The following is a 26,996-nucleotide window of genomic DNA, read 5'->3' as shown; positions in this document are numbered from 1 at the left end:
TTGGGCGCGCTTCGGCGATTAAATGTATGCCCTGGGTGTACACAACTATACGCGCACATAGTGTACGCCTGCAGGTGACGCCCTGCACAAAAGCTTGCATATCACACAGTATGCACTAATATACTCTGCCCTGCGATTGTGAAACAAGAAAAATTGGATGCAGACCCCAATATTATATAACACTACTTTTGATGCAATATACATTATATTGGTAACCTATTAGATATCACTTCTCTGCACACATGCATTCATTAGATACATGGATTTGCTTTATATTGAGGCCAATTGTATAAATTCAACCCAAACTACATCAGCAAAAAGCTGAATAAAACCCCAAACTTCCTCTGCAATTCTACGGTATTTTCTACCCAGTGCGCAGGATCCTGTATTGCGCATGCGTGTTACCACCCGGCTGACTGGGCACAACGCTTTACGCCAGAGTCGGAAAGAGCAGCAAAGGGCGCATGCGTAGGCACCTTCTTGCCTACCGCGCATGCGCGGACTGTGTTGTCAGGGGTGACGTGTCCCGGTGACAGCCTGGCAGGAAGTGGCGGAGCTCGGAACAGGGAGTCGTGAAGATGCTGAAGAAGTTCGACAAGAAGGACGAGGAGTCCGGTGAGAGCGGATGCGGGCAGGGGGAAGACGGGTGGGAACCGAGGCCGAAGCCTGGCTGCGGGTGCACGGGTCAGACATGGCTGCTTCAGTGGGAGTCAGGCCTGGGACACTGTATGGAGGGAGCAGGCTGCTGAAGTCAGTGACATGGGGGACAGTGTCTCTTATCAAGTGTCACTTCTGCCCCAGCATGCATTGCACCTGCCCTTCCAGGGCATGCTAGGACTTGTAGTGCCTCCCTCTTTAGATCCAGCCACTGACCTTTTAGGGGTTTTCTAACATTGGATCTGCCATGAAACTATGCCAGACTACGTGGTGTGCCACGTAATGATGTCATGTGGCTGCGGAGCACATACGGTCCTCTTAGAGGGGTCCCCCACTCTTATAACAGCGGCCCCCATTTTGGCGGTCTCAGACGATGGTATATGGCAGGGGTGGGGAACCTTTTTCCTGCCGAGGGCCATTTGGATATTTGTAACATCGTTGGAGGCCCATGCAAAAATGCAGATCTGAACCCGGACATACCCCTATTTTCACCCAGACAGCCCCCCTGATGTTAGCATCGGAGCATCTCATGCTCCCTTGCCCTGCGCTAGATCGTGCAGGGCACGGGCTCTTTTGTTTACAATAAGACACCACCCGGCAGTGTGTTCGGTGACGTCACCGGCTCTGATGGGCGGGCTTTAGCACTGCCCCAGCCGTTGTACTGGCTAGGGCAGCTCTAAATCCCGCCCATCAGTGACGGTGACGTCACCGGGCTTCCTGGCAGCCCCATGGAGAGCCCCGGTACGTCACCGGAACTCCTGAAAATGCCTTTGCCCTGCGCAATTTAGCACTGGGCAAAGGATAGCATCGGAGCATGAACTGCTCCAAAGCTCAAGTCAGGGGGGCTGCCGGGGTGAAAATGGAGGAATGTCCGGGTTCAGCTCTGAACCCGAACAACCCCTTTAAAAATTTGGCAGCTATGTTACTCCATGTTCTCTACTGAAAACCAATAAAAAATCAAACAATAAAGAACATTTGATCATCTGCAAAAAAAATAAAAAATTTGGCAGCTATGTTTGGTCAAACATATAAGGCCTCTTTCAGACGGGTGTTGCGGGAAAAAGGTGCGGGAACATGCGCGATTTTTCCGCGCGAGTGCAAAACATTGTAATGCATTTTGCACTCGCGTGAGAAAAATCGCACATGTTTGGTACCCGAACTTCTTCACAGAAGTTCAGGCTTGGGATTGGTGTTCTGTAGATTGTATTGTTTTCCCTTATAACAGGGTTATAAGGGAAAATAATACATTCTGAATACAGAATGCATAGTACAATAGGGCTGGAGGGGTTAAAAAAAATAAAAAATTATTTAACTCGCCTTAATCTACTTGATCGCGCAGCCCGGCTTCTCTTCTGTCTCCTTTCTTTGCTGTGTGCAGGAACAGGACCTGTGGTGACGTCACTCTGGTCATCACATGGTCCATCACATGATCCATCACCATGGTAAAAGATCATGTGATGACGGGAGTGACGTCACCACAGGTCCTGTTACTGCACACAGCAAAGAAAGGAGACAGAAGAGAAGCCGGCTGCGCGATCAAGTGGATTAAGGTGAGTTAAATTTTTTTATTTTATTTTTTAACCCCTCCAGCGCTATTGTACTATGCATTCTGTATTCAGAATGCTATTATTTTCCCTTATAACCATGTTATAAGGGAAAATAATAATGATCGGGTCTCCATCCCGATCGTCTCCTAGCAACCGTGCAAATCGCACCGCATCCGCACTTGCTTGCGGATGCTTGCGATTTTCACGCAACCCCATTCATTTCTATGGGGCCTGCGTTACGTGAAAAACGCACAAAATAGAGCATGCTGCGATTTTCACGCAACGCACAAGTGATGCGTGAAAATCACCGCTCATGTGAACAGCCCCATAGAAATGAATGGGTCGGGATTCAGTGCGGGTGCAATGCGTTCAACTCACGCTTCGCATCCGCGCGGAATACTCGCCCGTGTGAAAGGGGCCTAACTGACTTAGGGGAAAGTTACAGAAATTGCACTTCAATTAAAAAAATCTAGATCGCTGTATTTTTGCAGCACAAAATGGCGCCTGCATTGCATATATTTATATGGCGCCTGCATATATTTTACATATAGTACAGGCGCCATTTTGACCTCATATAGTAGTCTAATTTTTAAGTTGAGAATGTTATATATTTAGTTCTTTATTTGGCATAATGGCAGCCAAGCACATCTCAGGTAGGTCCAGAGAGGGGTTCTTCCAGCTTTCATTCTCCCTGCCACTGTTCCTGCCTCTTTCTTTGCAACTGTCCCTACCTTTGTCCCTTTCTCAGCCTCAGATCTGCTCCCGGCCTACATCAGCCTCAGATCAGACCCCCTCATCAGCCTCAGATCAGACCCCCCAGCCCCAGACCTCCCAACCTCAGATCAGACCCCCCAGCCTCAGATCACACCCCCATCAGACCTTCCCTAGCTTCAGATCAGACCCTCATCAGACCCCCCAGCTTCAGATCAGACCCTCATCAGACCCCCCAGCTTCAGATCAGACCCTCATCAGACCCCCCCCCCCCAGCTTCAGATCAGACCCCCCAGCCTCAGATCAGACCTTCATCAGACCCCCAACATCAGATCGGGCCCCCAATAGGCCCCCCAGCTGCAGATCAGACCCCCCATCAGACCCTACCTAGCATCAGATCAAACCCCTCAGCCCCAGACCTCCCAACCTCAGATCAGACCCCCTAGCCTCAGATCAGACCCCCATCAGACCTTCCCTAGCCTCAGATCAGACCCCCATCAGACCTTCCCTAGCCTCAGATCAGACCCCCATCAGACCTTCCCTAGCCTCAGATCAGACCCCCATCAGACCTTCCCTAGCCTCAGATCAGACCCCCATCAGACCTTCCCTAGCCTCAGATCAGACCCCCATCAGACCTTCCCTAGCCTCAGATCAGACCCCCATCAGACCTTCCCTAGCCTCAGATCAGACCCCCATCAGACCTTCCCTAGCCTCAGATCAGACCCCCATCAGACCTTCCCTAGCCTCAGATCAGACCCCCATCAGACCTTCCCTAGCCTCAGATCAGACCCCCATCAGACCTTCCCTAGCCTCAGATCAGACCCCCATCAGACCTTCCCTAGCCTCAGATCAGACCCCCATCAGACCTTCCCTAGCCTCAGATCAGACCCCCATCAGACCTTCCCTAGCCTCAGATCAGACCCCCATCAGACCTTCCCTAGCCTCAGATCAGACCCCCATCAGACCTTCCCTAGCCTCAGATCAGACCCCCATCAGACCTTCCCTAGCCTCAGATCAGACCCCCATCAGACCTTCCCTAGCCTCAGATCAGACCCCCATCAGACCTTCCCTAGCCTCAGATCAGACCCCCATCAGACCTTCCCTAGCCTCAGATCAGACCCCCACCAGACCTTCCCTAGCCTCAGATCAGACCCCCATCAGACCTTCCCTAGCCTCAGATCAGACCCCCATCAGACCTTCCCTAGCCTCAGATCAGACCCCCATCAGACCTTCCCTAGCCTCAGATCAGACCCCCATCAGACCTTCCCTAGCCTCAGATCAGACCCCCATCAGACCTTCCCTAGCCTCAGATCAGACCCCCATCAGACCTTCCCTAGCCTCAGATCAGACCTTCCCTAGCCTCAGATCAGACCTTCCCTAGCCTCAGATCAGACCTTCCCTAGCCTCAGATCAGACCTTCCCTAGCCTCAGATCAGACCTTCCCTAGCCTCAGATCAGACCTTCCCTAGCCTCAGATCAGACCTTCCCTAGCCTCAGATCAGACCTTCCCTAGCCTCAGATCAGACCTTCCCTAGCCTCAGATCAGACCCCCATCAGACCCCCCCCAGCCTCAGATTAGCCCCCCAATAGGCCCCCCAGCCTCAGATCAGACCCCCCCAGCTGCAGATCAGCCCCATCAGACCCCCCAGCCTCAGATCAGCCTCAATAAGACCTCTGATCAGACATTAAAAAAAAAACGTACCTCTCCAGCTCCGGATGGCGCTGCCACTTGGCAGATTCACTTACCCTCCTTGGTCTTCTTCCTGCCGCGCTGTACTGTGAACTGACAGCGCGTCTACGTGCACTACGTCCTGACACTGTACGTGTCGGGACACAGCGTGGGGCCAGAAGAAGACCAAGGAAGGTGAGTACAGCCAGTGCAGCGCTGTTCTCACCTTCCTGTGCCTCCCACATGCATTCATTGCCATTAGCATTTTCTGGCAGGGGGCCACATACGGCCCGCAGGCCGGAGGTTCAACACCCCTGGTATATGGCATGCTTGCCCATTCAGAAGGTGCACCTGCTTATTGCATCACAGAGTGCCACACTATACTAGTTCTAAGAATCAATTAAGGGGTTCCCAGTCGTCCCCCCCCCCCCCAATCCGACACACACACACACACACACACACACTCTTTCTTTTATCCAGCGTCATAAGCTAAGGATAATGGATGGAAACAGTCAGTGCACCTCCATCTCCCACAAAGCACACGTCCTGTACGGTTTAATGGAAACTCCCCTCAGCCTGGAAATAGTAGGTAGACTCCTTGTACATTGTCGCACTTCGTATGAATTAAGTTCATTCCGGAGCTGAAATCAACATTCTGCACAGCGGAAGTGACCCTTTGGTCCTAGTTTGCACAGTGTCTGCAGATATTTTGCTCTGGTAATTTGCATGGATAAAAGTGTCATCTTTACACTGGGCGTCGAGCACTGAGGGGGGCAAGGCAAATTCCAGCAGGCCCCTCTGATAAGATGCAGGGCAGCGTCTAGCTACGACTCTGCCAAGTACAGCCCAGTCATCTGATGCAGGAACAGTTAGTCTCCTCTAATATTGTAGGAGCTCGGCTATGCTGTACGTCAGGGATCAGCAACCTCTGGCACTCCAGCTGTGGTGAAACTACGAATCCCAGCATGCTCTTCTCAGAACTCCCACAAAAATGAATGAGGCATGCTGGGAGTTGTGGTTTCGCGTTTCGCCACATCTGGAGTATCAGAGGTTGCTGACCACTGCTGTACGTGCTTAATGACTGTTTCCAGTAACATCAAGTTCCATAGAGGTCAGTAGTGGTTATTCGTCATTCCATTCATTTGAGGATACATGATCCCTTTTCTCGTCGGTGGAAGTCCTGGCGGTAGAACACCACTGATCAGATGGTTATCCTCTAACCCAGGCATCCTCAAACTGCGGTCCTCCAGCTGTTGCAAAACTACAACTCCCAGCATGCTCGAACAGCCTACAGGTATCTGCCTACAGCAGGGCATGATGGGAGTTGTAGGTTTACAACAGCTGGAGGGCCGCAGTTTGAGGATGCCTGCTCTAACCCATAGATGGGGGATAGCTTTAGAATTTGGCACAACCTAAGATTAGTTAAGTACGGCCGTCTTGAAGATTCTCATTTTTTTAAGCCCTACCTTTTCCATTGGCAATACGAATTCCTGGCAATTAAAGGGGTTGTCCAGCTTTGGGACTTTAAGTGTGGGAGGCAGAACGTTGTACCTGTTAAAAAAAATGATCGTACTGCCCTGCTCCCCGCCGCTTCGGCTCCCTTCTGTGGTGTTCCATTACCCGTCCTGTAAACTTCCAGATGGACAGGGCTACGTGCTCCACTCCAGCCAATGATTGGTCTCGGTGTGTGGCATATGACCCAGCGGTGACGTGCCGCTTGGGGCCACGTCACCGATTTGGCCAGTCGTTGGCTGCAGCTGCGCATGTAATTTGGTCTGTCCTGAAGTTTACAGGACAGTGAACGGAACAATGCAGAAGAGACCCAGGGGACCAGAATGGAGCAGGTAAGTACAACACGCAGTTGCCTACACTTAAATAAAAGTCCCAGAGCGAGCTGGACAACCCCTTTAAACTATGCAGTGACATTTTTCTACTATTTTCCCAGTTGATCTGAATGATTATCTTTGTCTGTGATTTCAGGTGGCGGCTCCAATCCTTTCCAGCAGTTGGAGAAAAGTGCAGTTCTCCAGGAGGTGAGTTTTAGGCCTCATGCACACGGCCGTTTTGCGGCCATTCCGCGCATTGGGGACCGCAATTTGTGGTCCCCAGTGCACGGGCGGCGGCCGGGATGGATCGAGACCCATTCAACTTGAATGGGTCCGTGATCTGTCCGCACCGCAAAAAAATAGAACATGTTGCTTTACTTGCACAACCTTTAGGGCCCATTCAGATGGCCATATGTTGGTGTTCACAATTTTGCAGGTCGGATGCGGACGCATTCATTTCGATGGGGCCGCAAAAGATGCGGACAGAGCATGCTTCCGTTCCTTCGCCCTGCAAAAAAAAAAAAGATCATGTCCTATTCTTTTCCTCAATTGTGGACAAGGATGGGCATTTCTATCACTGGCCGTGCATGTTCAACAAAGCGCAGAACGCACGCGGCCTGTATCCGTGTTTTGCAGATCTGCAATTTGTGGACCCGCAAAACACACGGTCTTCTGAATGAGCCCTTAGGGTGTATTCAAATGGGATGTTTTTCTGCATTTTTTGCCAAAATCTGGTCATTACTTACTATGTTTTAAATTGTAGGCTCGTTTGTTTAATGAGACTCCCATCAACCCCCGAAAATGTGCTCACATCTTGACCAAGATCCTGTACCTGATAAACCAGGTAGGTTTACCCTATTAGATTGAATTCTATAGGAAGGTCCTGCACCAGTAAGAGCGGCGATACGTGTAGTAAAAATTTTCTATGGGGAAAACTGAGAGCAGGAATCTGGTTGGTTTGTGTAGATTATTTCTCCTCTTTTCCTTTGCTTCTTTGGGTTTGTGTCTTTGTCCTCTTCTGTATACTGTAGATGCATTGGTCTTTCCTCTTTTCTTGCAGGGGGAGCACATGGGAGCCACAGAAGCAACAGAAGCTTTCTTTGCCATGACCAAATTGTTCCAGTCAAACGATGTAAGTGATTCCTGCAACTTAATTATATGCAATGCAAATCCTGTCCAATCCTGTTTCTGGAAAACACAAATTAATCTATTTGGTCATTTACCACTAGGAAACTGTACAAACGCAGCCGCTCACTGCCTTCAAGATCTTTGCTTTCTGTCAGTGAATCCACAAGCAGAAAAAATTTCTTGATCCTGTCCAACGCCGCAAGGGCAGGGCTTGTTACATAAGAGTAATGATAATCTGTGTAAGGGTGAATTCTCACGTCCGTAATAATGGGTCCACATCCGTTCCGCAAATTGCGGAACGGGTGTGGACCCATTCATTCTCTATGGGGATGGAATGGATGCGGACAGCACACAGTGTGCTGTCCGCATCCGCATTTCCAGAGTGCGCCGCCGATCTTCCGGTCCGCGGCTCCGGAAAAAAATGGAACATGTCCTTTGCGGACAAGAATAGGCATTTCTATGGGGGTGCCGGCCGGGTGTATTGCGGTCCGCAATACACTAAGGACGTGTGAATGGACCCTAAGGGGCAGATTTATTGCAGAAATTGCTATGACTGTCTCTTCTGTGTGGGACTTGAAGGAATCCACGTGCTTTCAGAAACATAGAACTGGTTTCAGTTGCCGAAATGCCTGAACTGAATCTCTGTGTACATGATCAGCCTCTGGATGTGAATCCAAAATGTTTCTATTTATTGACAGCAAGCAGATACGTTGAAAATAATGAACAATTGAAACACAAAGTCTATTTAAAAAGCTGCCATTACACATGGTAGTTACCACTGAGCTGTGTAGAGGGTCAGCAGCCTGGCAAACACCATGTACCTGGTGGTCCTTGCCGCTACTGTTTGCTGATGGGTTAGATAGTCAATATTAGATGGATACATACATAGGTGATAGATATGTGATTTTGTTTTTTTTTGTTTTTTTTTTGTGTATTAATACACAGTGTAAGTTGCAGAACTTTCCTAGTAAATGAACACAATCGTTTTAAATTTGATCATGTTTGTCCCCCAGCCGACACTGCGCAGAATGTGCTACCTTACTATAAAGGAGATGGCGAATATCTCTGAGGATGTCATCATTGTCACCAGTAGGTGAGTTCAGACGGTTTGTGTCAGCGTTTAGACCAGGCATGCTCAACCTTAGGCCCTCCAGCTGTTGCAAAACTCCCAGCATGCCCGAACAGCCTACAGCTATCAGTCTACAGCAGGGCATTGTGGGAGTTGTAGTTTCACAACAGCTGGAGGGCCGCAGGTTGAGCATGCTTGGTTTAGACCTTTCGTTATGAATCACACTCATGCATTTTCGTAACTACGGTGGAGATTATTGATTGATGTTTTGTTTGCAGTTTAACCAAAGACATGACTGGCAAAGATGACAGCTACAGAGGTCCAGCAGTGAGAGCCTTATGTAAAATCACAGATGTAAGTTATTTTCCAGCCAGGTTATTTCTCTTCATTTTAGCAGAACAGTAGGACATAGTATCCCATTCTAATGCCGTGCCTGTGTTTATTCAGAACACCATGCTGCAGGCCATTGAGCGCTACATGAAACAAGCCATCGTGGACAAAGTGCCAAGCGTATCCAGCTCTGCTCTCGTCTCTTCTCTGGTAAGTGTTAAAATCCGTCTAAATAGGCCAAATGCACACGGCCATACTCTGGGTCACATTTATAGGATGCAAGATGTTCAGCCATTGGAGGGGAAGTGAAACATTAGGGTGACGCCTTATGTAGTTTTTGAAGCAGAAATCAGTTGTGGATAATAAAAGGAGAGTATGTATTAAAGGGGTTGTCTATTGCTTATACTTACAATAGGCCATCAATATTAGATTTTCAAGGGTCCAACATTCTGCACTCCAGCCGATCAGCTGTTTCAGAGATGTCCCAGTTCTGGAAGTCTTTTCCGGAACTACACAGCTCCATCCATTGTGCAGTGGACAGAGTTTTTTTTACGCATGGTTGCTAGGAGATGATATGGATGAGCAATCCCGGACCCCATTAAAGTCTATTCACTATTATTTTCCCTTATAACATTGTTATAAGGTAATATAATAGCATTCTTAATACAGAACGCTTAGTAAAATGTGCCTTGAGGGGTTAAAAAAATAATAATTAACTCACCTCATCCACTTGATCGCACAGCCGACATCGTCTTCTTTCTTCTTCTTTCAGGACCTGCAAAAGGACCTTTGATGACATCGTGGTGAGCGCGATGACGTCATCAAAAGTCTTTTTGCAGGTCCTGGAAGAAGAAGAAAGAAGACTATGCTGGCTGCGCGATCAAGTGGATGAGGTGAGTTAATTTTTTATATTTTTTAACCCCTCAAGGCACAGTTTACTAAGCATTCTGTATGAAGAACGCTATTATTTTCCCCTATATCAATGTTATAAGGGAAAATAATTAAATCTACACAACACTGAACCCAAACCCGAACTTCAGTGAAGAAGTTAGAGTCTGGGTACCACATTTTTTTTTCTCAAGCGCGTGCAAAACGCATTGCACTCGCGCGGAATAAAATGAACATCGGAACGCAATCGCAGACAAAACTGACTGCAATTGCGTGCCTACTCGCTCGGTTTTCCCGCAATGTACCCTGAACGCCTCTGGCCTTACCCGCAATGCCCGTGTGAAGGGGGCCTTAAGGACAGTCCTTATTTTGGCTTCATGAAAAACCCGCGCATGGAGCCATACACTTGCAGAGAAATCAACAGGCCTTCTGTGTAAGCTCATGAATTAGGAGGGTTCCTTAGACTCTGGCTAAGAGGATCCACATGAAATAGTGTTTAGGAGTTGTTTAAAGCACCCTGTCCTTTTGTAGCCTATCCCATTTACTTGCAATAGATCTTAGCGATTATTGATTTATCTAAATAATGCATAGGTGTGCTTAACTATTATTCCTAACTAACCCCCTCAGCACCTGTTGAAGACTAGTTTTGATGTAGTGAAGCGCTGGGTGAATGAAGCACAGGAAGCTGCCTCCAGTGATAACCTCATGGTGCAGGTGAGCTTTCTTTTATATGAATGTCTCTGTGATCCCAGAATACTTGGCATTTCAAATAATAATCTCCCATCCTGCTGTTCTTAGTACCACGCTCTCGGATTGCTGTATCATGTCCGTAAGAACGATCGTCTGTCTGTCAACAAGATGCTGAGTAAGTTCATGCGTCATGGCCTGAAGTCTCCTTTCGCCTATTGTATGATGATTCGGGTGGCCAGCAAACTCCTGGAGGAAGAAGATGGAAAGTAAGAGGCTCGGTGATTGGGTGATCCCTGAATATTGTTTGTAAGGATAGAAAGTGACTTTATATTCCTTTCCAGCCGGGACAGTCCCCTGTTTGATTTCATTGAGAGCTGTCTCAGAAACAAGCATGAAATGGTCGTTTATGAAGCTGCTTCAGCCATCGTTAACCTGCCCTCCTGCACTGCCAAGGAACTGGCACCTGCTGTGTCTGGTGAGTAGGATTACTAATACTGCAGCAGGGGTCAGCAACCTGCAGCATTCCAGCCGTTGTGAAACCACACCACCCAGCAGACACACACGATCAGCTGTTTTTGGAACTCCTATAGAAATGAATGGAGCAGCGGGAGTGCTGAAGGTTGCTGCCCCCGTAAAACACAAGACAGGCTGCTTAGTATTTAAATTCTACTGTGAGCCAAGCAGAAGTTCAATGCTTTCCCCACCTCAGTGACTTAAAGGGGTTGTCCTATTAAAAGAACTTATACCCTATCCACAGGATAGGGTATAAGTATCTGGTGGGGTTGGACCGCAGGAGCCTCTGCAGATCATGAGAATGGGGACCCATGTTCCCCCATTAGACTCTGAGACTGCTGGAAATAGCAGAATACAAGTGCTATCTCCTGTAATCCCATAGAGTTGAATGGAGTGGTGGACACGCATGCATGCCTACTTTTCCAGTCAAACAGGGGAACAAGAGGGTCCCAATGGTCGTACCCCTGCAAATCAGACCCTTACATCCTATTCTGTGGATAGGGGATAGGTGTTTTATTTTAATGGGAAGACCCCTTTATTAAGGGAGTGCTTTTTTAATCTTTTTGTCTTACAGCAACAGTATCCTGTACATCCCTATTCCAGGATACAAATGTTTGTTTATTTATTTATTTATTATTATAATAATATTTTTATTTTATTTTTTTTATATTTCTTCCTCAGTGTTACAGCTGTTCTGCACTTCTCCAAAAGCCGCCCTCCGCTATGCTGCGGTCAGAACACTTAACAAGGTACCGTAAGCTTATCTCGTGTCATTCAGTGCTCCAGGAATAACCGCCTCCGTACATCTTGATATAGAACTGTAGTCACTGTATACAAATATATTATGATTTTTACAGGTGGCCATGAAGCACCCATCAGCGGTAACTGCCTGCAATTTGGACTTAGAGAATCTGGTGACAGACTCCAACCGCAGTATCGCCACCTTGGCAATCACTACACTGCTGAAGACCGGCAGCGAGAGCAGCATTGACCGACTCATGAAACAGATCTCCTCTTTCATGTCTGAAATCTCAGATGAGTTCAAGGTGTGAATCATATGTTCAGCTGTTAATAATGGAAGCATTGACCTTGACTTTTATGATTGATATTAGATGCCAACATTATTAGGAGTGGGACGAATATTTTCCATTTTATTTAAAGGGGTGTTTACATGATGGCATCGCACTAGGTTATCCCATCACTATATGATCGCAAAGGTCCAACCAATTCTAAAAATGAAAGGGATGCTGTATTTTTTTAGCGCTGCATACCCTTCATTTATTTCTACTGCACAGAGGAGCCGCATCCACCCTGGTATGCTAGGAACTGCAGCATGGCCTCATTCAAGTGAATAGGGCAAGCATGCTGATATTCTGATCTTTTTGGAAGATATTTGTCAGGCTAGGTCTACACGACGACGACATGTGTCGCACGACACATAGGGCACAACTACACTGTGTCGCGCAACATTTTTTATAATGATAGTCTATGGTGTCGCACTGCGACATGCTGCGACGCGGCAGTCACAGAAAAATCTATTTTGAATGGATTTTTACGACTGTCTCGTCGCAGTCGCAGTGCTACACCATAGACTATCATTATAAAAATTGTTGCGCGACAAATGTCGTCGTGTAGACCTAGCCTTAAAGGAGCTTCAAGACACAGCTGTCTCTGGTACTACAGCTCTGATTCACCTGAGCGTGTGTATGTGTGTTGCTGTATCAGTTACTCCAGTGAAGTGGCTCCTCCAGCAAAATCCTTGACCCCTTCTTGCTGCTAATTGGTTGGTGTCAGCCAGCTCCAGACATACATTGATGGTTTATCCAAAGCAGTGTTCATCTTTTATGGCATACACATGGCAAACCATACAAGACAGAGAAGAAAAAGCTCCAGTTTATAGCTGATTGATGTGTGTTAGTAGCCGAATACTTGTAATAGTTCATGTGTTTGTGTATTGCATTCTAGGTGGTGGTTGTACAAGCAATTAGTGCTCTCTGTCACAAGTATCCTCGTAAGCATGCTGTCATGATGAACTTCCTATTCACAATGCTCAGGGAAGAGGTAAGTACTGTCGAGTAAATCACGGTACTTCATTGGTCAGTATTTATTTAGGAATATTCAATAACTTACATAGTAAATGTGATCTCTTTGCACACAGGGTGGGTTTGATTACAAGCGAGCCATAGTTGATTGCATCATCAGTATCATTGAAGAGAATCCAGAAAGCAAAGAGACTGGACTGTCCCACCTGTGCGAGTTCATAGAGGATTGTGAGTTCACAGTTTTGGCCACTCGCATTCTCCACCTCTTGGGACAGGAAGGACCCAGGACCAGCAGTCCATCTAAGTTCATCCGCTTCATTTACAACAGAGTTATATTGGAGAATGAGGAGGTCCGAGCAGGTGAGTGTTGTACCGGATCTGTGCTTGCCCGACTTTCGTTCTTATTCTGTTATTAATACCAGTTTTGTGATTTTGCTTACTAGGTGCTGTCACTGCTTTGGCCAAATTTGGTGCTCAAAATGAAGACATGTTGCCCAGCATTTTGGTATTGTTGAGAAGGTATGTGAAATTATTTATTATCATGCATTGCAGTAAATTTCTCAATCTTTATAATGTGGTGTAATAGTATCATAGCAAATTGGTTGTTTCACAAACCACTGTACTGTACTATTACGACCCAGTGATGGTGTGGTCACAAAAGCTGTGCCTGCACGATCCCTTTTGGGTGCCTGGCTGTAATATACATCTGACACTCCACTCTAATGGCAGGAATAGAGATTCTTCTGATCCTATTGTGTTTAAAGGATTATTCCCATCTTGGACTTGGGGGCATATCGCTAGGACTTAGAATGGAGACTGCAAAGTCCCGGAGGGTACACCGTGCATGCGTGGCCGCCCTCCATTCATTTCTGTGGGAGTGCCAAAAATAGCCGAGTGGCGAGCTCAGCTATTTTTGGAAGTTCCATTGAAATGAATGGGAAGTGCACTGCACAAGCACTGCGACAGCCCCATTCACGGAGCTTAGAGAAATAGCCTAGCCAGTGCTGACCTGTTACATGTGCTCTTGGCAGCTGAAGGCATCTGTGTTGGTCCCGTGTTCATATGTGCCCGCATTGCTGAGAAAAATTATGTTTAAATATATGCAAATTAGCCTCTAGGAGCAACGGGGGCGTTGCAGAGAGAGCAGAGCCTCCAGGTGTAATGGCAACTGCCGCACCCTCTGCACTTTGACAGGGACAGGAGTGATGATGTTTTCACTGCCTGGCCTGTCAATAAAAGTGCAGAGGGTGTGGCAGTTGCAGAGAGAGCAGAGCCTGCAGGTGTAATGGTAACGCCCCCGTTGCTCCTAGAGGCTCATTTGCATATAGTAAAACATCATTTTTTTCCGCAATGCGGGCACATATGAACATGGGACCAACACAGGCGCACATGTAACAGGTCAGCCAGTGTCATAGGGACAAATCTGCTGACAGATGCCATTAATAGAAGCCAGGGCACCTATGTGGTTTTACAAAGGAAGGGAGCACCCTCATCAACGATAGGTTGTGATGGCAGCAGGGGGCCTAACAATAGCATCCAGGTCCGCAATATACAAGGCTGCCTTTCAGTATAACACAATACAGTATACAGTTCTGCAATGTATTGAACATCTGAACTCCATATTGCTTCTTTAAGTCCCATAATAAGTCCTCATCCTTAATTATCTGTGCTATAAAACTAAAATCGTGTTCATCTCCCACAATATAATGCCCTTAGAGAAAAAAAAAAGGCAAAATTGCTGTTCTTGGTCATCTTGTCTCCCAAAAGATTAATGAAAAGTAATCAAAGACTTATATGTACCCGAAAATGGTACCAATAAAAACGACAAATTGTCCCCCAAAAAATAAGCCCTCATACAACTCCATAGGCAGTAAAACAAAAAGAAAATCTTGGCTCTTGGAACATGGCGATACAAAAAAAAAAGACGTTTTTAAGTTATTTTATTGCACAAAAGTAGAAAAACCTAAAAACCTATATAAGCCTGTGACCTATAAAGGGGTTTGTGAGATTAGAAAAAAAACCTGTTTTTATTTTTGTCCAGAAACAGCGCCACTCTGGTCTTGGCTGGTACTGCAGCTCAGCCTCATTCACTTGTGTGGGGCTGAACTACAATTCCAGACGCATCCCATGGACAAGGGTGGTGCTTTTCTTGATAACATAGATGTAAGAATTCTCTCTCGCAGTTTCATGCCGATTACGTGTTTTCTCAAATTCAGGTGTGTAATGGACGATGATAATGAAGTGAGAGACCGAGCTACCTTCTATCTGAACATTTTGGAGCAAAGACAAAAGGCTCTGAATTCTTCATACATCCTTAACGGTGTGTTGATTTGATCTCCTGCAGTTGTGATTAGAATGACTGGCTGAATGTAGCCTGTTCTAATTCTTCTATGATTGCAGGGTTAACAGTGTCCATCCCTGGACTGGAGCGGGCATTACATCAGTACACGCTGGAGCCTTCTGAAAAGCCATTTGACCTAAAGTCTGTACCATTGGCCACCACACCCATAGCAGAACAGAGAGGAGGTCTGTCATCCCATCATTGAGCAATCCATAACACTTTTATTATTGTGAAATTGCGGTTTATGAACCACTATGATCATTCCTCTCGTGACTGAGCATTGTAGTTCTACATGTGAGCCAAACAGTCAATTCTGTCATCAGAAGCAATTTAAAAGGGTTGTCTGAGATTACAAAGAAGGGTCTGCATTTTTCCAGAAACAGTGCCATCCTTGGGTGACATCTGGTATTGCAGATGAGGACCAGTCATTTGATGAGCTGCAATACCAGGAAAAGCCCATACATATGTTGTGTTAGTGGAGGTGGCACACCCTCATTAAAGGAATCGTCCTATGACAGAAACGTATCCCCTATCCACAGTATGATATAAGCGTCTTATTGGCTGGGATCTGACCACTTGGGAACCCATGGATCATCAGAATGGGGGCTCTATGTGTGAATAGAGTGGCAGTCGCCCATCCACGCTGCTGCTTCATTCAGATCTATGGGACTGCTGGAGATAGCCGAGTACAAGCTCTCAGTTCTATAGAAATTAATGGAGAGGCGGCACGCTGGTTTCACCTCGGCTCCCTTCCAATGAGGCAATATGGAACCTCACATTCTCTTGATGAGTGGCAGACCCCCAACGATCAAGCACTTATCCCCTTTCCCGTTGATAGCAGATAAATGTTTGTCATGGGACAAAGACTATAAGAGAAATATGAAAAAAGGGTAAGTCCACACATGTCCGATTTTCTTAGGTAAATCCTCCTCTGCATAGAATCATGCAGATGTTGGTGATTTTCTGTGCAGATCCACAGCAGATTCCACAACAATAGATTGCCTGTGGATTTGATTGAGATATTTTTTTTTTTCTTCCCAGTTAAAGTGAATGGGGAAAATCTGTACTAATTCTGCAAACAATCCACAACAGAATGGACTTGCTGTGGATTTAAAAATTTCTACAAACTGTGATATAGTAAAATCTCATTCACTTTCCTTGTGCAATAATCCTCTATGGATTTTACCTCTGCAGCACATCTGACCCAAGTGAATTTCCGCAGTGGCTTACGCGAAGTTATTCGATTTGTGCACTAACTTGTACTTTTTTTTTTTTTTTAGAAACTGTGCCTGCCACCGCAGTACGACAACCTGAAAAAGTGGTATCCACTAGGCAGGACATATTTCAAGGTAAGTGAAACATATAGCATGTTGTACATTACCACCAGAACACCTGTCTTGCTGCTAATGTTGGATTAACATAGGTTCACGGCTCGTTACAGTGGTAAAGAGTTCTGCTCCTGCATCAGACATAATTCTAAAACGCTTTCAGTTTCTGAATGTGTTCACTCACTGTCCACAAGTGGAGCTCTTAAAATGAAGAATTAAAAGACCATGATCATTTTATTGACATGAAACCCAATTAATAAAAGTATTTCTCATCCGTATCATTGGGGGACACAGTCTTGACCTTGGGTATCGCTATTGCCACTAGGAGGCGACACTAAGCAAAAAAAAAGTGTTAGCTCCTCCTCTCAGCTATATACCTCCTGCAGACACTGAGCTATATACCTCCTGCAGACACTGAGCTATATACCTCCTGCAGACACTGAGCTATATACCTCCTGCAGACACTGAGCTATATCCCTCCTGCAGACACTGAGCTATATCCCTCCTGCAGACACTGAGCTATATCCCTCCTGCAGACACTGAGCTATATCCCTCCTGCAGACACTGAGCTATATCCCTCCTGCAGACACTGAGCTATATCCCTCCTGCAGACACTGAGCTATATCCCTCCTGCAGACACTGAGCTATATCCCTCCTGCAGACACTGAGCTATATCCCTCCTGCAGACACTGAGCTATATCCCTCCTGCAGACACTGAGCTATATCCCTCCTGCAGACACTGAGCTATATCCCTCCTGCAGACACTGAGCTATATCCCTCCTGCAGACACTGAGCTATATCCCTCCTGCAGACACTGAGCTATATCCCTCCTGCAGACACTGAGCTATATCCCTCCTGCAGACACTGAGCTATATCCCTCCTGCAGACACTGAGCTATATCCCTCCTGCAGACACTGAGCTAATCAGTTTTAGCTTAGTGTTCGTAGCCATTGGGGGCTCTTATGCCTCCTTTCTGCTGTGGGGTGCCTGCGCAGGTGGTGTTGGTCCAGGTTCTCTAGCCCCGACTTGTTCGTCATGGTCCTGCTGGAGTGGTCTTCTCTTCTGGCAGTCCGGTATGGTGTGTGAGGCCTCTGCCTTCAGGCATCCCTACTTCATTCCCCATGGGGGGGCAAGTTTTGTCACATCTGCAGTTCTTTGGCCCTTGATATCCAGACACCATTCTTTTTCAGCGGAATTTGGCTTCCCTTTCTGCGGTTCGGACCTTTCTGGAGGGGGTGGCGCACGCTGCGCCCCCTTACCGGCTTCCATGGAATCCTTGGGGGATTCGCATCCATCTGTTTCAGATGACCTCTTTCCAACGGACGGATTCATTATTCGTCATTCCAGAGGGCTGGCTGTCTCCAAAGTTTCCATTTCCCAAATGTATTCGTTTGACCATGGTGAAAGCATACCGCATCGGTGGCCGGGCTCCACCCTTCCCGGTTACTTCTTATTTTGCTCGGGCAATGGTTTGGCAGTACATCATGGGGCTTCGGCCTTTCAGGTGTGCAGGGCAGCTGCCTGGTCATATGGGCACACTTTTCCAAGTTTTAAAGAGTGCACCGTTGCATCTTCTGACACTTCTCTGGGGCGTAGAGTTTTGCACAAAGCGGTCCTCTGATTGGCAGGATGGCTTCTTTGTTAATGACCCACCCCGGAGACTGCTATGGAACGTCCCAAGGTCAAGACTGTGTCCCCCAATGATACGGATGAGAAAACTAGATTTTTGTACTTACCGTAAAATCTGTTTCTCTTCCATTCACTAGGGGACACAGCTCCCACCCTGTATGTACATTACTGGTTCTCCTAGATGGGCTCTTCAGGATGACCCATCTCCGGTTTTCTTCCTTTTTATTATTTGCTGCTGGCTTCTCCTGACTGCTCCTACTGCTTTTGTACAAACTGATTATCTCAGTGTCTGCAGGAGGGATATAGCTGAGTGGAGGAGCTCACACTTTTTTTGCTTAGTGTCGCCTCCTAGTGGCAATAGCTATACCCCAAGGTCAAGACTGTGTACCCCAATAAACGGAAGAGACACAGATTTTACGGTAAGTACAAAAATCTAGTTTTATGCTTTTACTTATATGGAAACATTTTTTTTTTTACTTCCTATAGAGCAACTCGCTGCTGTTCCAGAATTTAAGGATCTAGGCGCTTTATTCAAGTCTTCTCCAGAAGCTGTTGCCCTTACTGAGTCTGAGACAGAATATGTTGTCCGATGCACCAAGCACACATTTGCTAGTCACATAGTGTTCCAGGTGAGATTGACTTGTGTAGTACGCCACCTGGTGGTGCAGGTTATACATAAGCCTGATATTAACAGTCACCGGCATCTTTCTTTTCCGTAGTTTGATTGTACCAATACACTAAACGATCAGAACCTGGAGAATGTCACTGTTCACATGGAGCCAGTAGAGGGATATGAAGTCATCTGCTACGTACCTGTTAAGTCTCTGTCCTACAACCAGCCCGGAACCTGCTACACACTGGTCTCCATACCTGAAGAAGATCTCTCTGCCTGTAAGGACTGGTTACAGTGATAACTCGTTCATATCTTAAGAGGGAATTGGTATTTTATAATCAGCCTGTGATATTTCTTCCACTGTTGCATTCCTTTTCTGATGGTTACCAGTAAATTAAAGGTGTTATCCACATTAAGCCCCTATCCTTCATGTGATTAAAAGGGATCTGCACTTTGTTTAAACTGATGATCTATCCTCTGGATAGATCATCAGCATCTGATCGGCGGGGGTTCGACACCCGGGACCCCTGCCGATCAGCTGTTTGAAAAGGCAGCGGCGCTGGCAGTAGCTTTGTTCACTTAAATGGAGCTTAGCCCCGCCCAGGCCATTGATACTAGTCGTGACGTCACTGCGCCTGCGGTAAACAGCGAGAAGGCCACGGCACTACTGCCAGCGCCGCTGCCTTCTCAAACAGCTGATCAGCAGGGGTCCCGGGTGTCGGACCCCCGCCGATCAGATGCTGATGATCTATCCAGAGGATAGATCATCAGTTTAAAAAAACTGCAGAACCCCTTTAAGCACTTTAACAGTGATCATGTTGAAAATATTCCTACAGGGCCAGCGCTGCGCTCCCCAGTGTAGTTACATTGTGGGCACTTGCAGGATCACATGCCACACATTCGACACGTGATCCTACCTGCTTACAATCTACAATGTACATAGTACACCTGCGCAGTCAGACAGCCTTGGGCACTGACTGCTCACATCGCCTGAGGCTGCCTGACTGCGCAAGTGCAACCTACGTACATCGTGGCTTGATAACTGGGCTAGGATCACGTGCCGAAGTTACAGCATGTGATCCAGGAAGTGACCGTAATGGGATTACCCTGGGGTGCGCGGACGTGCAGCGCTGGTTCGGTAGGCATATGTTCAACATGATCACTGGTAAAGTGCTTAATCACATGAAGGGGAGGGGGTTATTAAAAATAAAAAAAAATTGAGGATAACCCCTTTAATTAAATCATCACATATTCACAGGATAGTTGATAAGTGTCTGACTGCAGGACCACCACCGACCAGGAGAATGGGTGTCCATTGGCTCCTTTTTAATGGAGGGAGATGAAGCATGTGAGCTGCTGCTTCAATGTCTGTGGAAAATGGTAGAGTACAGCACTCTGTTAGCAGTCCCATAGATATGTAATAAAGTGGCCATATGCATGCACAACCTCTGCTGAAATATGGTACATGTTCTCGTGATTGCTAGGTGCCCCAGTGGTCGGGCCCCTGCAATCAGACACTTTTCACCTATCCTGTAGATAACTGATATGTGTTTATCATGGATGACCTGTTTACTAAAAACCTTTTCAACATGGCAGATACATTATTGTGCAGCATTTTGGGTGGAATTGCTGTAGTGCAAAGACCCTAATTTGTGTTTATTCCTTTGTTTGCTCCTTTTCTTGTAGATTCATGTACTTTTAGCTGCATGCTAAAGTTTACTGTTAAGGACTGTGATCCTAACACTGGTGAAGCTGATGAGGAGGGTTATGACGATGAGTATGTGGTAAGTAGATATTATTAAACAACCTCCCAGTTGTCCATATGGCGGTATACTTTTCCTCTTTTTTTGCTGAATAGAATCGTTTACTTTGCTATTCTATACTGAGACATCCAGTAAAGACATGTATGTGCGCAGTATCTATTTTATTTTCAAACATGGGGCCATCACGGGCAACATGTAAAATTGTATGCCTATACAGTTCCATACATTGAAGGCATCCGTGGGGAGCATTTTTTGGCATAACCTCTTGCCATATACCAGTGACCCACAATGCACACACAGCGGGGACGCACCTATGACTGTTTTTACTTATAGAGTTTAGATTTACTTCATTTATTTTAGCTGCAGTTAAATAGGTTTCTTTCTTTTTTCCTGCAGCTGGAAGACATTGAGGTGACAGTCGTGGATCACATACAGAAAGTTCTGAAACCAAACTTTGGAGCTGCTTGGGAAGAGGTGGGAGGCGAATTTGAAAAAGAAGAGACTTTCAACTTATCCACCATTAAAACTTTGGAAGGTAAAACATCCCTGTGCGGCTGATACGGTATTTCGTGCCATAGGCAGAGGCATGTAGGCTATTTACATAGTAATTCATGTGTATTAAGTCTCTGAGTTGTGTACATCCGGTTTAATTTGTGTGGTCGTTCTATCAACTGAAGGAGAAAGAAATGTAATCGGATATATCTTGTTATCCACAGATGCGGTCGGAAACGTAATAAAATTCCTGGGAATGCAGCCATGTGAGAGGTCAGATAAAGTACCAGAGAACAAGAATGCACACACCTTGTACCTGGCAGGTAGGTTTTCTTCTGCACTGGACTGTAGCTGTGTTTATGTATAGCGAGTGCATGTGTAACTCAGGATAAGTAATATAATGTATGTACACGGTGACTGCACCAGCAGAATAGTGAGTGCAGCTCTGGAGTATAATACAGGATGTAACTCAGGATCAGTACAGGATAAGCAATGTATGTACACAGTGACTGCACCAGCAGAATAGTGAGTGCAGCTCTGGAGTATAATACAGGATGTAACTCGGGATAAGTAAAGGATAAATAATGTATGTACACAGTGACTGCACCAGCAGAGTAGTGAGTGCAGCTCTGGAGTATAATACAGGATGTAACTCGGGATCAGTACAGGATAAGTAATGTATGTACACCGTGACTGCACCAGCAGAATAGTGAGTGCAGCTCTGGAGTATAATACAGGATGTAACTCAGGATCAGTACAGGATAAGTAATTTATGTACACAGTGACTGCACCAGCAGAATAGTGAGTGCAGCTCTGGAGTATAATACAGGATGTAACTCAGGATCAGTACAGGATATGTAATGTATGTACACAGTGACTGCACCAGCAGAGTAGTGAGTGCAGCTCTGGAGTATAATACAGGGTCAGTACAGGATAAGTAATAAACTGCATTTACAAAGGGAAGCATTTATATGTAAATTGTAAAAAGTTATGATCTTCTCTTACCATAAGTCCTTCTGCTTCTCTTACAGGCGTGTTTCGGGGTGGCTATGACATCTTAGTACGTGCAAAGCTGGTTCTGACAGACACTGTGACCATGCAGGTTACAGCCCGGAGCAAAGAAGAGCATCCAGTTGACGCCATCATGGCATCAGTGGGCTAGGAGTAGCAGCGTTTTACGCTGCAGAAAGAAAGGGAATTACATTGTACAGTACATTAACCCCTCACGCCCAGAGGGTGCCTTGGACACGTGGGAACACTACAGCATAGTATATTTCAATCCTCCTGGTTTTCCTCTGCTCAGCCCATCGGCCGGGGCTTGGCAGTTACTAGTGATTTACCATTAATGGAAGGAAGCCTGTCATTTATTAGGTGGGCAGGTGAAAATAAATACTGTCTTTGGGATCCTGTAATAATCGGTTCTGCTTTTGTACTGCGAGAAAGAGCGATGACCTTTTCTTGCTGATAAATTATTGACTCTAGGTATTGATTTCTTTCCATAGCTGCCCAGATCAGCCACAATATTATCTATAGGTGCCCCCCACCCTTCCTGTCTATTTGTGGAGAGCAAGGCCTAGTTTTAATAAATGTAGCCCTAGCATTACTTTCTGCCGCTTGCTCCATTTGGCTGACATTCTTTGGGTGACTATGGCCAAACCCCGGCTGTAAAATTAGCACAAGCGGGATACGAATGAGGCCCCTATAAGCGTCATCCTATATGCAGCCTGGGATAATCAGTCACTCCAGTATACTCCATGTCCTGGAAAATGGTTTGCATTCATATATTTTCTTAAAGCTGTATTTCACCTGTAAATATAGTTAGAGTCTATGAGCTTCCTCTCCGGAATAAGTCAGTCCCCTGTGTCCTGTAAGACGATGCACTGCCTTGTGTCAGCGGAGTGGTTTAAGGACTCTCGTTTCATTCTCAAATGACAGCGCTGGGATCCTATGGAGATACGATGTCCTCTGCTCGTGCATTCTGTATACGCAGACTTTTGCTTTTTTTTTTTTTTGTATGCAAACTAAGAGCCTATTGTAAAACACCACAATAAAGTAATGATCATATTGTGCCGTCTGCGCTATTGCAAGCTGCATGTGATGGTCACGAGGGGTCGGCTCTGTGTCATTCCATGTCCTCCATCCTATCATGAAGGAGAAGAGGCATTTATGGTATGTCAATAGGATACTATGTCGGGACCTGTACCAAGGCTCCAGAGAAGGTGGTGCCAGTCCCACATTGTGTTAGGTCACTGTCCACTGAGTCAGCTAAGTGAGGCCCTTCTCCAACGGAAATGTGGATACCCCCTTTGAAGGGTTGTTCCAGGATTTTACTATTGATGGCCTGTCCTCAGGATAATCTATCCATATCTGATCGGACACCCCGCACCTCTGCCGACCAGCTGCTTTGGGGTACTTCTGGTGCAGAATTACGCTGCTGTGTCTTCATTGTGTAGTGGACGGCGCTGGCTACCATCAAAATGAATGTGAGCAGCGCTGCAGTAACCAGCTCCATCCACAAACACAATGGACAGAGCTGTGTAATTCCGGCACCGACACTACCCCAAAACAGCTGATCGGCGACGCCACTTATCAGATACTAATACATCAATAGCAAAATCCTAGGCAACCCCTTCCTGACCACTGCCGTACATGTAACGGTGGAAGTCAGGCCTTTAAAAATGGCGCCAATTCTCAGGCACCATGACCGCCAGGTTTCTGCTGTTAAATAGCGAAAGTGTGCAATCGGGGATCATGGCAATCACAGATGTTCAACCTCTCAGATGCTATGGTCAATTGTGACCATGGCATCTGAGGAGGCTTTCCCTGGGAGCACTGCACTCCTGGAACTTGAACTGCTACCCTGTGCGGCAGGCCTGGTCCCTCAGAAGAAACCAAGGTTTTTACAGCTGTAATTCCTATGGAGCCCTGCAGGTGGCAGGGCTCCATGAAAGCACAGCGAATCTGCAATGTATGGGAGAAGCAATCTAGTGCTTCTTAGGCCCCTTTCACACGAGCGAGTTTTCCGCGCGGATGCGTTGCGGGAGGTGAACGCATTGCATCCGCACGGAATCCTGACCCATGGGGCTGTTCACACGAGCGGTGATTTTTACTTGAGCGTTGCGTGAAAATCGCATGCTCCTCTTTGTGCGTTTTTCACGTAACGCAAGCCCCATAGAAATGAATGGGGTTGCGTGAAAATTGCAAGCATCCGCAAGCAAGTGCGGATGCGGTGCGATTTTCACGCATGGTTGCTAGGAGACTATCGGGATGGAGACCCGATCATTATTATTTTCCCTTATAACATGGTTATAAGGGAAAATAATAGCATTCTGAATACAGAATGCATAGTAAAACAGCGCTGGAGGGGTTAAAAAAATAATTTAATTCACCTTAATCCACTTGATCGCGATGTCGGCATCTCCTTCTGTCCCCTTTACTGAATAGGACCTGTGGTGAGCATTAATTATAGGTCAAGGACCTTTCATGATGTCGCTCCGGTCATCACATGGTACGTTACATGGTCTTTTACCATGGTGAATCACCATGGTAAAAGATCATGTGACGTACCATGTGATGACTGGAGTGACATCATCAAAGGTCCTTGACCTATAATTAATGCTCACCACAGGTCCTATTCAGTAAAGGGGACAGAAGGAGATGCCGGGCCGCGATCAATTGGACTAAGGTGAGTTAAATGTTTGTTTCTCGCCCATATTCCTTGGGGGACACAGGAAACCATGGGTATAGCTCTGCTCCCTAGGAGGCGTGACACTAAGTGAAAGCTGTAAGCCCCTCCTCAATCAGCTATACCCTTCAGCCTGGAGAAGAGACTGCCAGTTTTTGCTTAGTGTCCAAGGAGGCAAGACACCCCCTGCTTATGCAGGGTTGTTTTCCTATGATTTTTTTTTTTTTTTTTGCGTTATTTGTTGTTTTTAATTCGATTTTTTTCTACCTACAGGGACAACAGAGTCGCATTAGACCCCTCTGTTTCTCCCGGGGTTGAGTTGCGCCAGTGCCGGTAATTCCGCACTGCCGCCTCCCCCACAGAAGACAAGGTGGACCAGGGCAGCCTCGCTCCCCTGCGTCCCGCCAGCTCAGGGTCGCCCGCACGCCAAGTCCCTCCCCCGGCTTCCTGCCACTGCGGTGCCAGGAGCTGAAGGGGCGACCCCCGCTGGATGGACTGAGGGCGAAGACAGCGTATGGTGAGAGTGGCTGCTCCAGCCTCCCCTTCCTCCCTCCCACCGCTGCTACATCCCCCATGGCTGCTGCTACATCCCCCATGGCCACTGCTACATCGCCCGCCCCCCCCCCCCCCCGGGCATATCAGGACCGTTACCGGGCAGGGGAGTTTATCTGGGCAAGTCCTTGGCAGGGACGCTGCCTTCAGGGGACGGCTGCAGGCAAGCAAGCCGTCTGCCACATCCAGGCGCGGCGGGGGCCGCTTACTTGGCGTGAACGGCGCCATTTCATCTTGGCCGGCACTTCATCACCTTGGGGGTTAAAATCATTTTGCCGCGCGCGCGCGCGGCTCTGCTTCTTCTAAAGCGCGGCAGAGGGGGGGCGGAGCTTCCTACATGCGCTCCGCTACTTCCGGTTTCATCGGGCTCCACTTCTCAGTGCTGCGTGGAATCCTCTCTGCCGTGCGATCCTGAAGCCATTCATCTCCGTGCTGCTGCCTCTCCTCCACAGCCTCCTCAGTCTGTTCCCCTTACCGCTGCCGCTTGCATCATCCGGGTCTGGTAGGACTGTTAACCCCCTCCGTGCCACCACTTTTCTTTGGGGTCTCCCACTTTAAGTGCAACATCTTTTTTCCACCATGTCAGACCCTTCTGCAGCCGCCAAGCCTTGGTACCATGCCTGTACTGCTTGTAGGGAACCCTTTCCCCGGGGGCAGTCTGATCCGCACTGTACTGCATGCCGAGCTCCACCGCAGCCTCAGTCGCCCGCTGTGTCGCTCCCTGCTTCCTCTGACCCGCCTGACTGGGCTAGATCCCTGTCCCAGGCCGGGGAAAGCCTCACTCATGTCGTGGGCCGCCTAATAGACAGGCCACCTACCCCGCAGGACGCCTCTCTGACTGTCGCGCCCTCCGGGTCCACTGCTTCTGCCGCTGCAGCGGGTTCACTCTCTCTTAGTGACCCCTCCCGAGCTAGGCACTCTCAGAAGCGTATTAGAGTAGAGCGAGCCTCCTCCTCTGAGGCCTCACTCTCCCCGCCACGCGTGCGCACCCAGACGGGCCTCTCCTCTCCAAAGGATTCGCTCTCTGAAGGTGAATTGGCGGTTTCAGATTTGGAAATGGACTCGGCCCTGCCGTCCAAGCTAGCCTCAGCGATGGGTCAACTCATCTCTGATATTCGTGACACCTTTAAGGTGCAGGATGACCCCCCTAGCTCTGACGCAGCTAGCGTCTCCTTTATCAGACCCAGGCAGGCCTCAAAAGTCTTTCCAATCCACTCTGATTTCTCCTCTGTGGTGTCTAAGGCTTGGGCTCGCCCGGACGCCCGTTTTGTCAACCCCAAGAAGCTGGACATTTGCTATCCTTTTCCAGCCGATGTCGTGGCCACATGGTCTTCCCCACCCAAGGTGGACCCCCCTGTTGCCCGGCTGTCAAAGAACACGGCCATCCCTGTTCCCGACGGGTCCTCTCTTCAGTCAGCGGAGGACCGTCGCATGGAGACCCTTTCCAAGGGCATTTTTGCTGCCTCCGGTTCTGCTCTCAGACCGGTTTTTGCCTCTGCTTGGGCAGGGAAAGCAATCTCTGC

At 47.4% G+C, this 26,996-nt stretch overlaps 1 protein-coding gene across 2 annotated transcripts; it reads left to right on the top strand.

Annotated features, from left to right (window-relative positions):
- The first annotated feature begins 486 nt into the window (after positions 1 to 486).
- COPG1 (COPI coat complex subunit gamma 1) lies at positions 487 to 23,300 on the top strand. 2 transcript variants are annotated; one of them, XM_040407016.1, is made up of 24 exons: positions 487 to 615; positions 6,565 to 6,617; positions 7,174 to 7,254; positions 7,471 to 7,542; positions 8,552 to 8,631; positions 8,886 to 8,961; positions 9,055 to 9,147; positions 10,453 to 10,539; positions 10,624 to 10,781; positions 10,857 to 10,990; positions 11,710 to 11,777; positions 11,886 to 12,074; positions 12,994 to 13,089; positions 13,187 to 13,430; positions 13,514 to 13,589; positions 15,287 to 15,390; positions 15,471 to 15,596; positions 16,692 to 16,760; positions 18,855 to 18,997; positions 19,088 to 19,259; positions 20,668 to 20,765; positions 21,141 to 21,279; positions 21,461 to 21,559; positions 22,268 to 23,300. In XM_040407016.1, exons 1-24 carry the CDS (start codon positions 579 to 581, stop codon positions 22,396 to 22,398), a joined length of 2,625 nt encoding a protein of 874 aa, XP_040262950.1. In that variant the 5' UTR covers positions 487 to 578; the 3' UTR covers positions 22,399 to 23,300. The 2 variants fall into 2 exon arrangements, with proteins under 2 accessions (XP_040262950.1, XP_040262951.1); XM_040407017.1 differs by lacking the exon at positions 22,268 to 23,300 and adding an exon at positions 22,140 to 22,163 and having other exon boundaries at positions 21,461 to 21,612.
- The last annotated feature ends 3,696 nt before the right edge of the window (positions 23,301 to 26,996 follow it).

The sequence above is a fragment of the Bufo bufo genome, chromosome 9 (genome assembly GCF_905171765.1).
Source record: "Bufo bufo chromosome 9, aBufBuf1.1, whole genome shotgun sequence".
Classification (NCBI taxonomy): Eukaryota; Metazoa; Chordata; class Amphibia; order Anura; family Bufonidae; genus Bufo; species Bufo bufo.
The sequence above is the reverse complement of the archived record's forward strand: the minus strand, read 5'-3'. Positions and strand labels throughout refer to the sequence as shown.

Excerpts from the sequence above, each read along its gene's own strand:
- COPG1 (XM_040407016.1), top strand. The coding sequence starts at position 579 with ATGCTGAAGAAGTTCGACAAGAAGGACGAGGAGTCCG. Across the intron at positions 15,391-15,470 it reads TTCTTCATACATCCTTAACG|GGTTAACAGTGTCCATCCCT; the intron begins GTGTGTTGATTT and ends CTATGATTGCAG. Across the intron at positions 19,260-20,667 it reads TGAAGAAGATCTCTCTGCCT|ATTCATGTACTTTTAGCTGC; the intron begins GTAAGGACTGGT and ends CTTTTCTTGTAG.